The sequence below is a fragment of the Orussus abietinus genome, unplaced genomic scaffold (genome assembly GCF_000612105.2).
Source record: "Orussus abietinus isolate OABI.00-Male unplaced genomic scaffold, Oabi_2.0 scaffold104, whole genome shotgun sequence".
NCBI lineage: Eukaryota > Metazoa > Arthropoda > Insecta > Hymenoptera > Orussidae > Orussus > Orussus abietinus.
In genome coordinates this window covers 64002-76498 of record NW_019394277.1, presented here as the reverse complement: position 1 = coordinate 76498, position 12497 = coordinate 64002, and the positions used below count along the sequence as shown (strand labels likewise).

General features: G+C 43.2%; 1 protein-coding gene across 1 annotated transcript; it reads left to right on the top strand.

The window, feature by feature from the left end:
• The first annotated feature begins 1216 nt into the window (after positions 1-1216).
• On the top strand, positions 1217-12193 carry LOC105700509 (sodium/potassium-transporting ATPase subunit beta-2). The gene is made up of 6 exons (XM_012426382.1): positions 1217-1486; positions 8002-8142; positions 8237-8356; positions 8456-8637; positions 8975-9254; positions 9852-12193. The coding sequence occupies exons 1-6, from the start codon at positions 1339-1341 to the stop codon at positions 9953-9955; spliced, it is 975 nt and encodes a 324-aa protein (XP_012281805.1). The 5' UTR covers positions 1217-1338; the 3' UTR covers positions 9956-12193.
• The last annotated feature ends 304 nt before the right edge of the window (positions 12194-12497 follow it).

Here is a 12497-nt window from a genome sequence, read left to right as displayed (position 1 = left end):
GTAATGTTAACAGTGTTCTCGGAGGTTTTATCCTGGCTTAAGTAATTCCATGGGAAGTACCCCGGAGCTGAGGGCTCGGATACTAATTGAGGATGTGTCTCTGAACGCACAGGATATGCGGAAACTGCCTCAAACCGGAATCTCTGTGTTCGCCCACGACGTGCCTAAAGACATCACGAGTTAGGGAGGGAAGGTGCCTTTATTGACATATCCATTCAGAGTGCTCAAACGGAATTAGCTCCCGTACCTAATATTATTTCACAACAAGGTCGACGTCCCGGATGTATGTGTTTCTACAAATTAAATGAATTGCATAAATGCGCCGGAAGAATCGGGCAAAAATGACCACCGTATATTAGAGCATCTACGGTACTTAAAGGTTTTGAAAAATGGTACAACTAATTTTCATGAAACCCTTTCGGTTCTTTTAAGCCGGTCATAAGGATTTGAAGCACCCGTTCAACTATACCATAGTATGGCACGGTGCATGTTGTCAATTCGCATTACGCCAGCTCGAAACTCAAGGCTGCGATGACGTTTTGATTTTCGTCACTGACGATTCAGCTTGACGGCAATTTAACATTTATCTCGTTAAGCAGGATCCCTAACTTTCCGATTTGGTCTCCTTTCAGCTGAGAGTCACGGGACGGTCGGAGTCTAGTTTGGAATTTCACAGGAAAGGCGATTCGTGTCCTTTCGTTGCCCAGAAAACAAAAGATTCTTATACCGAAAATCGCCTAGACTCTAAACCACTTTACGCGTAAGATCAATCCATCCATTATATCGGTATTAAAAATATTACAACGAATAGGCTAACATTTTTTTATTAAGAATTACGAAAGTCCTGTTTGTATACACAAATTGGAGTGACTTCCGCCACAATTTGTTGTAATTGGCCAAAAGTCATCAATCAAAGACTTTTGCCATGTCAACCGAATACATCTTCTATATAACAATCGTCCTATTGTTGAACTAAAAAAAAGTGTCTCGATTAAATCATCTTTCCACGTGTAGGAAAGGAGCATTGGAAGAAAAGGCAGGCGAGTCGGTGTGCGTGCGCAAGTCGAGCCGAATCAGCGTCCACACGTGGCCTGGCGAGCGGCGAGTAGCGAAGAGCAGCGGCCGAGTAGCGGCCCGGCGGTCGGGCGCGTCCGCTGGAGGGGGGTCGCCGGGCCGGGGGCCGGGGGGCTCGGAGGGGTCCCTAGGCTGACGCCTCCTGCGGGCCGCAGTTAACCTGGCGGTGCCGCGGCAGTCGGAGTAGAGTGCGTCATCCGCGAGGTTGGTCGCGTGCGCGAGTCCCGAGTTTTCGAGATCGCCGCGCCGAAGGAGTCCGCCAGGATGGTGGCGAAGGACCCGAAGTTGGCGGCCTCCGAGCTGATGAACCCCTACGAGAGGCCGCCCAGCATGTCGGTGCGCCAGTCCCTGCGCAACTTCCTGTACAACAGCGAGACCGGGGCCTTCATGGGCAGGACCGCCAGCAGTTGGGGTAAGCAAGAGCAGACCCAGTCAGGGAGTGCGAGCAGGTGGCTGCGCGGCTAGGCCTGCGCACTGGTCTGAACGCAACTACTTGCTCGCGCTCAGGTCGTCGTCCTGACTTCTTATCGGCGAGGATCGACCTTTTCGATCGAAGAAATCGACCGCTCGCCGATTCCCCTCTGCCGTTCACGGCGCAAGTAGTACCCTTTCCGAAAGCGTCGTTTCGTTGAAAATGCTTAAAATTACGGAATTCAAAAGGAAGGGAGAAGATGAGAGTATTCAATAGTGGTTTTCTTAACGGGGGGAGAATGGGCGAGCGATAGCGTACAGTGCGTTTCATTGTTTTCACGGAGAAGCGACTTAATGACTAGGCGTCGCCCGTCGCTGCGGCAGGTGAAGTCGCCTTTGGAGAGAGGCTCTCGAACCTCGACTGGGAGCGTCGGGGTGCGTTCGGAAACTCAGCGACGCCGGACCCTTTTTATGGCCATTGCTGTGAAAGAGGTTATGTCGATGGATTTCCGAGACACCCTCGCTGACGCGGGATCGGCCAATCGGCGCCAATTGCCGGGTAATAATCCCAACCCTCATGGAGACGAATTTCTTAGTCCTGGATTTACAGTTTCGAAGTATAACTGTCGCCCGTGAAGGCGGACCCAGCCCCGATAAATCAACGCCGACCCCCATGGCTAGCCCGGGTTAACGATGGTCGATTGCTCTCTTGCTAATGCGCCCCTCTTGACCTAACCTCTCTAACCCTAAACCTCACAATGGATCACCTTGAATTCGGTCCCTTTCTAAACTTCTTTTTCACGCAATGAAGGCGCCATTATTCCTAACACACTTTAATCGGGGCAGCCGTGAACGTTGGCGTCCCATGTGCGGATTAAGGCCACTGTCGAAGGGTTTGCCGATCACGATTTTCCTCGCGACCCCTCCCCTAGAAATGTCCTAAAGGAATGGCTTAAACTTGACTTCCGACGCACACCGCACGCTCCCGTAATCCGCTCAATTGATGATTCGTCTCGTCGGAAGTAGTAATTCCGACTTCCAACTACTCGTTTCCTTGAAATTCGATTCCTATTTGTTTTTCATCTCCCCGGGGACGCTACTAGTGTCTTGAGCTCTAGAGCTGCGCGCGTGTTGGGACACCTGCGCGCGCAGCCGCCATCTTTGCACGCGGCCGACGTCGAGTCGGTACATTGCTTGCGATCGGTGACCTGCATTTTTCTAACGTCACCTCGCCGGATGTTCCGCCGACGCTGGGGACGCTGCTCCGTCGCGACGGCGGCTGTCGTCGACGACTAATTAGTCGTTAAATTAGCGGTGTCTGACACGAACGTCGTCTTCGGACGAGCGCGTCGCTCGAGGATATAGTCTGCGCGTCACTCCCTCAGACTGGCTATAGTTCGTGCGCGGCGCATGCGCGCGCACTCGTCCGCAGCGCATTCCACTCGCATGCGACATCGGCTCTCCGGGAAAATACGATTAGAGACTTCGATGCGTCAGGAAAGCGCAACGGAAACCACCTGCCGTATTCTCGCTTCGATCGCACTTTTTTTTAAATTTATTTCGCAACTTTTCGCAATTTTTCGCAATTTTTCGCAACTTTTCGCCCTTGGCTCTTTTCCCTCACCTCTGCCCACGGGAGACATTGATATGCGATTAGAAGCGTACTCAAGGTTGTTGTTAAATATTTATACATCCAAAAGTAGATTTATTTTACACAGATGTTTTCTAGGAAACGTTCTCTTAAAAGAATGACTCGTAAAAATTGTACGGATACGAGAAAAATGATATAACCGGTGTTATTAAAAATGACTACGAATTTGTTATATGATAGCGGTGTATTTCAATAAATTGCGGGAAGAAACCATGGAATATGTACTTGGCACGAAACTCCACCGGGTTCTTTTTCTATTTTAGCTTTGTAAACCGTAATATCATGGAAGAATGTAGAATACGGAGGGACGTTTTTAATGAAAAAAATCGATACTCAGTTGTGGATTTAATAATGACGGATGTCGGGTATTATGGTTGTATTTTGTGTTATTTACCGTAATATTTCACGTAATCAATTAAACGTTTGTCGGTGAAGAGCAAAGAATTTTATCTTGTCAACCAAATATTTAATTGTCTATGTAACAATTATACTCCACGATTGAACCAACACAAATTTTACCGATTTAATTGAATCTTTTTTTTCGTGTAAACTCATGATTTCCATCTTTTCTTTTCGATGCTGCGTAATTTGGTTGAAAATGGTTGATATATCTTATTTCTCAATGTCGAGCAATTGCGAGCTTGATTTATTCTCGTTCTTTTTGCCCTCTTTTACGTTATTTGCGGACTCGATACGTTGGAAAGTTATACGAATATAAATTGTGAAAAAAATATGACAAAGGGTGCAACGCGTTCGCTGCTCTTGCACGAATCATTCGGATCGATCGCTCATGGGGTGTGGTTTGTGTACTCGGCTCAAACCTAAAAGAGTACAAGGTGTGGGTCACTTGTCCCATAATGGGGGAAATAATTTACATAGGCTTGGCCAAAGGTTACACCGAAATGGCGGAAGACAGGTGTATCTGTCGATATAGGAAACGTATATATAAGTGAACGCTCAAATGTTAACGACGGAAATTACGTACAATCGCGGTACCGGTAATGATTTCTACCCACCAGCGAGTTTGCAAGTCAATTGAAAGACTGCCGTTTGCGCTTTACTACCGGTCGTTCCTTATCTTCACGCACTTCTCGTTAATACAATTACTGATAGAAATTAGGAGTGACTCAACCGCATGCAATCAGCTGATCGGGTCAACAGTTGACCACTCGAGGAGAAATATTTATCACGACCAAGAGTACTCCGGTTTATATGATATTATTTATTTTTAATATTTCGTGAAAAATGAATGTGTAGGGATATTCAGCGAGAATGGTCCTGGTTGTTGTTAACAATTTACATATTACTTGATTAGGGTCGACTGGTAGGATTTTCCTGTTATCGCGATCCCTGGTCTGAAAGGCTTTTTTGTTTCTAGGGTAATCGGCTCATCCGATTTTCCCATCCTTGACACATTTATCGAGCGTCGATGTAAGGGTCAAATCGAAAGTTAAAAAATCGGATTGTCTCGTTTCCCACGAAGACCCGCAATATCGGCCCAACCGGCCAATTGTATATTTTCACCTGTAATCAGCTCAGAAGCCTGTCGTGAACCCAACTCTTTGCTCTGAATCTCATTTTGATGTCTGTCGAAATATTTTGACACCGTCCTTGCCTGATAGAGGAGATTGATATCGATTTGTTGTTGGCTCGTTTACTTGTTACTTTGTCCTTGTATGCAGAGAAATATTTGGTTAAATCAATAAAATTTGTTCTGTTGGTACAATCATATAATGTAATTACATGGTCAAACAAATACTTGATTGATATGATAAAGTTCTTCGGTTAAAGTTATTGGTTGGTTACGTCAAATATTCCAATGGATCGCAAGAAGTATTGAAGTAATTTGGTACGTTTAATCGAAATATTTGGTTTACCGAGGAAAATGTTTTCTCAAATTAACAAAACTACTTAACCAAAAAAAAACTCTGTTTCATCGGAATAAACGTGTCTGGTTAAATGAATAAAAATTTACCTTACTCAAGTAAAACGTTTTCTGAAATTAACGAAATTTGACCAATCAAAGGATTTCGATTAATGAACCAAATTTTGTTCTGTGAGTACCGGTGACGAGTGTACGCGTTAACGAGTGATAACTTGACAATTTATTTTTAAGGCGTACATTAAAATTATGATTTTCTTTGGGAGTTCATGAAAGAGCTCCTGAATTTTTTCCCTCGCGTGAAAATTCGCCATTTTTCGTGATTAACCAAACGCCCGATTTACTCCGATTTGGCAAATAATGAACTGGCGTAACTGGTGTGCGCAAAAGACGTGTCATACGATACATGTCAATGCAAAGCGGGAAGCTCATTACCGGACAGTTTTTCACTGCGTATGCAAGGATTTAAACGGATGACGTAACGAGCGCTAAATTTACTCCAACTGATACTTCCGGTGCGAGTGTACCGCGAACTGGTAGGATTTTGAACGGCTTTTCCCACAGGTTGCACCTCAAAATGTCCAAAATTGGATAAATTGAATCACCGAAACGAAAAGATACAAGCGACCATCAAGACAAGGACGTGAACATTAAATCAGAAGAACGGCATCACATAATCAATAGGGTGTACATTTTCGTAAGTTTTTATGATTCCTGTTTAGCAGTCGAAACTTTGTATGTATTCAAATTGCCGATTTCAAAAGATATTTTATATCACATTATTATGGATTTCGTGGCATCTTCTAGATAGTGGTACTTGAAGCTTCACGTGTCCATACATTTTGGAAGAAAAAGGGAAATATGTTGAAAAAAACGGCGTACACATTTTGGAGTAGCACGTGTTTCCACCTGATCGACGCCTATCGACATGGGAGGGCATCGGGGGAATAAAAAAAGAGAGAGAAGACGGAAGCGCATCGCACACGAGTCGTACATACAACGATGCGTCGCTGAATGGCAATTGTTGAACTTCCCTTAGCGCAAACGTGTACAACGAGGTCAATTGGCGATAAATGGAAGCATTATGGTATTACGTAACCTAGGGCCATTCCGAAGGGTACACCCACGCGACCATGCGGCTTTCATCTACGAGCTGCCATGTAGGACCATTTGAAATCGCGATCCGATCGTCGAGGAGGAAAAATACACGTCCACCTGCTATTTGTTTGTCACACTTGTCTAATAGCCATTGTGACAGATATTTCAATCCAAAAAAAATCACATCTCGCGGCGCTCATTCAGGGAAGAATGTTCGCCATTGAATACCGGTCTCATTTTTTTTTTACTCGATATTTGTAAATATTTGTTGTCAAACTAGATATTGCAACGTCCGTAGGTTCGCGTTTAGAATATTGCGAAATTATTGCGAATAGGCGGGTAGTCTGAGAGAACGATTACGTTAATTGTTGTGTAATTACATTAATTTGGCATATCGACATTCTGGGATATTAACGTAGAGACTAAAACAGCACTTTTTGCAAAATGGGTGATATGTCGTTTTGCTCTCCTTCGCACAAGGAGAAGCCGTGCACGTTTCTCAAATAACCAGCTTAAAGATATTTAATAGTAAAATGCCGTTAGTATGGCTTACACGGCTTTGGTGATTTGAATCTTGTTATGGTATCGGTAACGATTAACCGAAGGACGGATAGCTTGCGGCGCGGTTAAAGTAATTGTTTCAAATAGTCGTCACATTCGCTAAAACAGATTCAATACGAATATACAGTAAATAATGTTTCAGGAAAAGTCGCAATTTCTTCTAATAGAAGTGTTATTACATACTCGGTGGGTTTTTTACAATTGTAGAGTTACCGTTTGTTGTATTGAACGTTTATTGGCATATGTTCAACGAGAGTTTTTTTTTTCGTTCTTCTTCTATCTACATATTAGCAATGAATCCTCTTCTGTGTTTTCTTCAGATTATCTTCCTGGCATTACGATCGGCTGCCTTTCGAACGATGTCTGGTTTTTAGCCTTTCTAATGTAGCAGCTTAGCTTTTAAAAATGAAAGAAAGAAGGAGAATGTGCGTATTAAACATCCGACGTAGTGTTACAGTTTTCAATGTTGAAACTGAAACCGTCCCGAGAAATGCAAGGAAGAAAAGAACGACCTCTTTACCCTAATTGAAGAGGTGTAATTTAATTTCGACACCGAAGGCCGAGTTCAATTCATGGTCACTTGGGGAAGCGCAGTGGATGGGGTTTAATCCAACAATACGAAGCATCGAAGTTCAAGAGTAAATCTCGTTAACGAAATTTCCCAGTCGGCATTTTTCTTCTCAAATACTCGAAATGGAGTTAACGTTAATTACATTCACGTTGTTCTGAACATTTTTACAGGTGTAAAGAGAATTATCTTGAGAGCACTCGTGTTGGATGGATGAATAATGGAAAAACTCATGTTAGATAAATATATAGTTGCATGTCATGTGTCGACTGTTACATTATCCTTTCTTCCTGTATCCTTCTGAGGCGTTATCGATGAACGTAAACATGTACTGTATTTTCTTGGATATTCCTCACCAGCTGATTATGCGGAGGAGGTATCACTTTTAACCGCTGATTATCACGTGATTGTCTTTCCGGATTTTTCAATTGATATTGATTACGTCGCCGGTGTCACTTGTCACTCGTGTAAAACAATCCGCCACGGTCCATTACCTGAATTCTGGATATTGCGTTACCTCTAAGTGTCGCGATTCCTGTTTCTACCAGAATTCTCACGATCGCGTTACCTGCAAAAAAGATGCGATTCATGTGTTATTTAATTGTTGAACAACTGAACTTTATATATGTTTAAAGTAGAAGAGGAGACGAGTAGATTTATTTAAAAGGCAGATATTTCAAGCGCTCATAAATTTGAACTTGTTAATTTTTCGCACAACGTGTAGTGTTTGTTATTACATAATTATCTACATTTCAGGAAAGATCGGATTGTTTTATCTGATCTTCTACGGAGTCCTGGCAGCTCTGGTGGCGATATGTTTTTGGGGATTCTTCCAAACTTTGGACCCGAGGATACCAACGTGGCAGCTGGAGCGGTCTATAATCGGAACCAATCCTGGTAAGGATAATTAATAATAAAAACTATCCGTTTGATGCGTTTATTTATGAGTTATCCTCACCTCTCGCTTCTTCCCTTTGTAAACTTTTTCTAGGTTTGGGATTTCGGCCGATGCCACCCAGCGAAAACGTGGAGAGTACTCTGATTTGGTACAAAGGGACCGATCGGGAGAATTTCAGGCATTGGGTGCAATCTTTGGAACAATTTCTTGAAGGTAAGAGATCCACCGTCCGTTGATTCCTCTACAGGTTCAAATTTCAGAAAGCTTCTTCCGTGCATTTGCTTAATATATTTATTTTATTCCTTGCCACAGTGTACCGAAAACCTGGTTTAACGCCCGGTCGGGGAGCGAATATACACAACTGCGACTACAACCAGCTGCCGGCTCCAGGGCAAGTTTGCGACGTGGACGTGAAAAATTGGCATCCATGTATAATGGAAAACAGTTTCAATTACCACAGATCAGCTCCGTGTGTCTTCCTCAAGCTTAACAAGGTACATCCTTAATACTGATAGGTGAAGCACGAGATAAACGCGTTATCAGTTAATATTACTACGGTAGGAGATAGATCGCAATGTTAATGGTATGTAGCAGGGTTGAGATGACTTAAACCGTTTGACTAAGATCATCGATTTTATTTCCAAAAAAGAGTGACGATTTTTATGAACCCTGACACTGATTTAACCTAATCTTCGGAACGAGGTGTTTATTTCAGTAATTAAATTAATTCTAGAAATCCCTCTTTAAATCAACGATTTTTTATTCCTTACAAGAGATCATTATTTTTATCAACTCTGGCATACTGGCTGATAATATCATTTCAATTAACAGATTTACGGCTGGAGGCCAGATTTCTACAACGACACCAAGACTTTACCCGACAACATGCCGCGAGAGCTGAAAGAGCACATTGCCGGTCTCAAGGTGAAAGACCCTCGTCAGTTGAACACGATCTGGGTATCCTGCGAGGGCGAGAATCCTGCCGATCAGGAGAACATCGGCCCTGTCAATATTTTACCACGTAGAGGCTTTCCTGGGTACTTTTACCCCTACGAGAACTCGGAGGGTTACCTGAGTCCCCTCGTGGCGGTGCATTTCGAAAGGCCACGACGTGAGTATAGAATTCCTTTCCATCGGTTCAATAGACCCCTCTTCCTTTCACCATGTAGATTTCCTCACTAAAACAACAACGCTATGTCGCGAAAAACATTTCATTAATTTAAGGAAAATAATTTCTTTGAATAATGCTCATTCGGATCAAACAACACTGCCTCGATAGAAAGAACCGAAGAAACATTTGTTTTTCGTTCAAAGAAATGATAATCTACGAATCTCTTTCAAACTAACGTGTTTAGTTCCAACAGATGACTCGGTGGAATATTTTATTCGATCTATTGAATGAAATCGTTCCCTCGGGGTGAAAGCATATTTTATTTCATTGAACCGTGAAAATAAACCGTCTCGGAATAAAAAAGTTTTTTTTTTTCTTTCAAGGAAATCATTTCTTCAAATGGAATTAAAGGAATGAGCATTCGATCGATGTAATGTATCGGACAGTTAAACATTTGGCATTTTGTAGGGAAGACTTTTATTTTTTGGATACAGTTTCTTTAGCCCCATTCGGAGAAATAATTTTTCCTCAAAAGGGGATAACCTTTTTCCTCCGTGTACAAAGGATGTGCGATGTTTATATTTGTTCCCTTTTTAGGCGGGATCCTGATAAACGTCGAATGCAAGGCGTGGGCTCACAACATCAAGCACAGCCGCCATGACAAGCTGGGAGCTGTACACTTCGAACTTCTGATAGATTAGAGGATGTCCGCTTGTCGCGCTAGTTACCCGGAAAATTCTAAGTTATTGTCGACGCTTCGTCGATCGAGCACGGACCAAGAAACGCGGCGATTGTTAGGTGCGAAGGGTTTCGAGAGAAATCGTCAGGTCGCGAGGGTCCTGTCGGCATGAAATATCGGTGTCTACGCGGACTGAGTTAGCGAGCGCGTCGGTTCTTCGGGAACTAAGCGAGATTAGTTTCAGGGACGACGCGGTCGAGTTTAGTAGTTTGTCGAGGTATAAAATTACGAATCCGTACGATCTGAACTGAGTCCCGTTCGTCCCGGGATTCGCGATGAACGCCCGAGACGACGGACCGGATGAAATACTCTCTTTATCTCTGTTTGTCAAGTTCTCTCTCTTTGTCTGCATGTCCACGCGATTGGCGTTAAATCTTCACGTGATCATCCCTGATATTATCGAACTCGGGTGAGAAAGCTTGGCGAATGCACGAGGATCAACTGCCAGGCCGGAAATGGGCATCGGGGATTAGGATATAAATTTTCACACGAATTTTCACGCGATGTCGGTGCTGAATGTATGTTCTATCGTTCGGTCGCTAGGTTTCCTCTGGTAAATGCAATGTTTTCACGAACAGGATGCATTTAACGAAAGATTGGAATTTGCCCATTCCCGGTTATTATCTAAAAAGGGATCGGTAGTCTTATAATCGCATGATACGAGATACCGTGCTTTCCTCGTCCTTTCAAGTACAAAAGGTATATTTACACCACTTCCCGTGAGTGTTCATTTAAGTGTAACGCGGCGAGTTCCGTATTTACACGTCGTTGAATCTCTCGCGCTAGATTTCGAGTAGCCAGGGAGACGCAATCGATCGTTTGTCTCTAGTAAAATGCGGGAAAAAAAGGGGGGGGAAAAAAAGGAGAAGCGCGCGCGAGCCGTCAGGACGATTTCTGCCATTACTTTCCGAGGCTTCTCATAATGAGGATTTTCATGGCGAGGTCGCGCGCCCCATCGGGAAAATAGATCTCGTCAGGTAAGAAGTATATAATATATATTTTCATCCCATCGTATATATGTATATTTTCAGATGACTTTTAGCGCGAGTGCATTCCGAGCCTTTCCGGGCTTCACGTGACCACGCATGTGTCCACGATTGCATAGAGAAATGGGGAAACGCGGTCTTCCTCGGCACTTATGCATATATTTCTACATATTTATAAAATACATCTATAGAAAATATCTATAAATGCCGTGCAAGGTGACACGAAAGTGGCATCTGAAAGGTCTGTGAAACTTTTCTACAGCATGAGAATACCGAATTTGAAGTTTTACCATGCTAATGTATAGGTCCCTAGGAACGACCCGACACCTATGAAATTTCAATTTCACGACAGAATTGAAAAATGCGCGGTAACAAATTTACAGAGAAGGAAATTTAGTTTCGTCGATGTTAGGACCTTTGAAGCCGACATATCCACGCGGTGGAATTTCTAGCGATTCGGTACACCCAGCTGGGAGAAAAGTTTCATAAGCGAGACCCCTCGGACGGCATTTTCATATCGCCCTGAAAGGGACCGCGAGAAACGTTCGTCCAGTCGTGATTTCTTCATTTTTCACATAAAGTGTTGAAGCGACACGTTCGAAAGCGAACTGCCTTTTCTAGTAGCGTAAGACGTAGTATTTGATGTATTCTCGGCGAAATCTACGCGTCTTATCCCTGAACTATGGGTTGCACGCTTTGTCGAGAGATTTCCTGCAAGTCGGTTTTCGGCTCTGCTCGCGCGCATTTAAAGGATTCGTAGATTCAGTCTACGGCGTTACTCGTTTAGTGTATCACGCGCATCATTCCCACCTCTCCTTAAAACTACTATTTGTATAGTGATTAAGTTGTACACATTTATGATCGATAGTTTTACTGTACACCGCTGCATATCGTAATATATATATATATATATATGCATATATAATCCGACTCCGTGCGCGGACGTTTGTGCCTTACGTTTGTTTTAGAAGCGATCTAAATCTCGTTCGTAAAGGACGCCGAATAAATGTCGGCCACGCGGGATCAGCTGTATCGACAGTGCCTTATTATCGATGCTACCGATAATAATTTTCGCAATTAGTCCGGTCAATTTTTAGCGGCATACACAGTTGTTAACGGAGCAGCAGTATTTTTGTAAAGAGGATCGCACTCGGATGCGAGTGCGTCTTACTCTCGGAGGAATAGACCAAGCAAAATAAACACATTTCCACTAATTCGAACGTTTTCCCCTTAACTTTGTTAAATTCTCCCTTTAGTTATCAGTTTACATTAGCGAAGGTGGTAAAATGATCTAGTCTTGTACGACTTTGCCCCATTAATGTCGCGTAATAATTTAATTCAGTTTTCTCTATTGATTAAATCCCTGCTTGTGAGTGTTTACAAATGGTCTGAAGTCATTTCAACTCTTAATTGAGATGAAAAAGGAGGAGGGGTTAATTTACGCTAAGTGGAGGACTGTCGTTTAAATCGTATTCCGTCATCCTGTGTAAAAATGTTATTCATGCATAAATAAGGTAA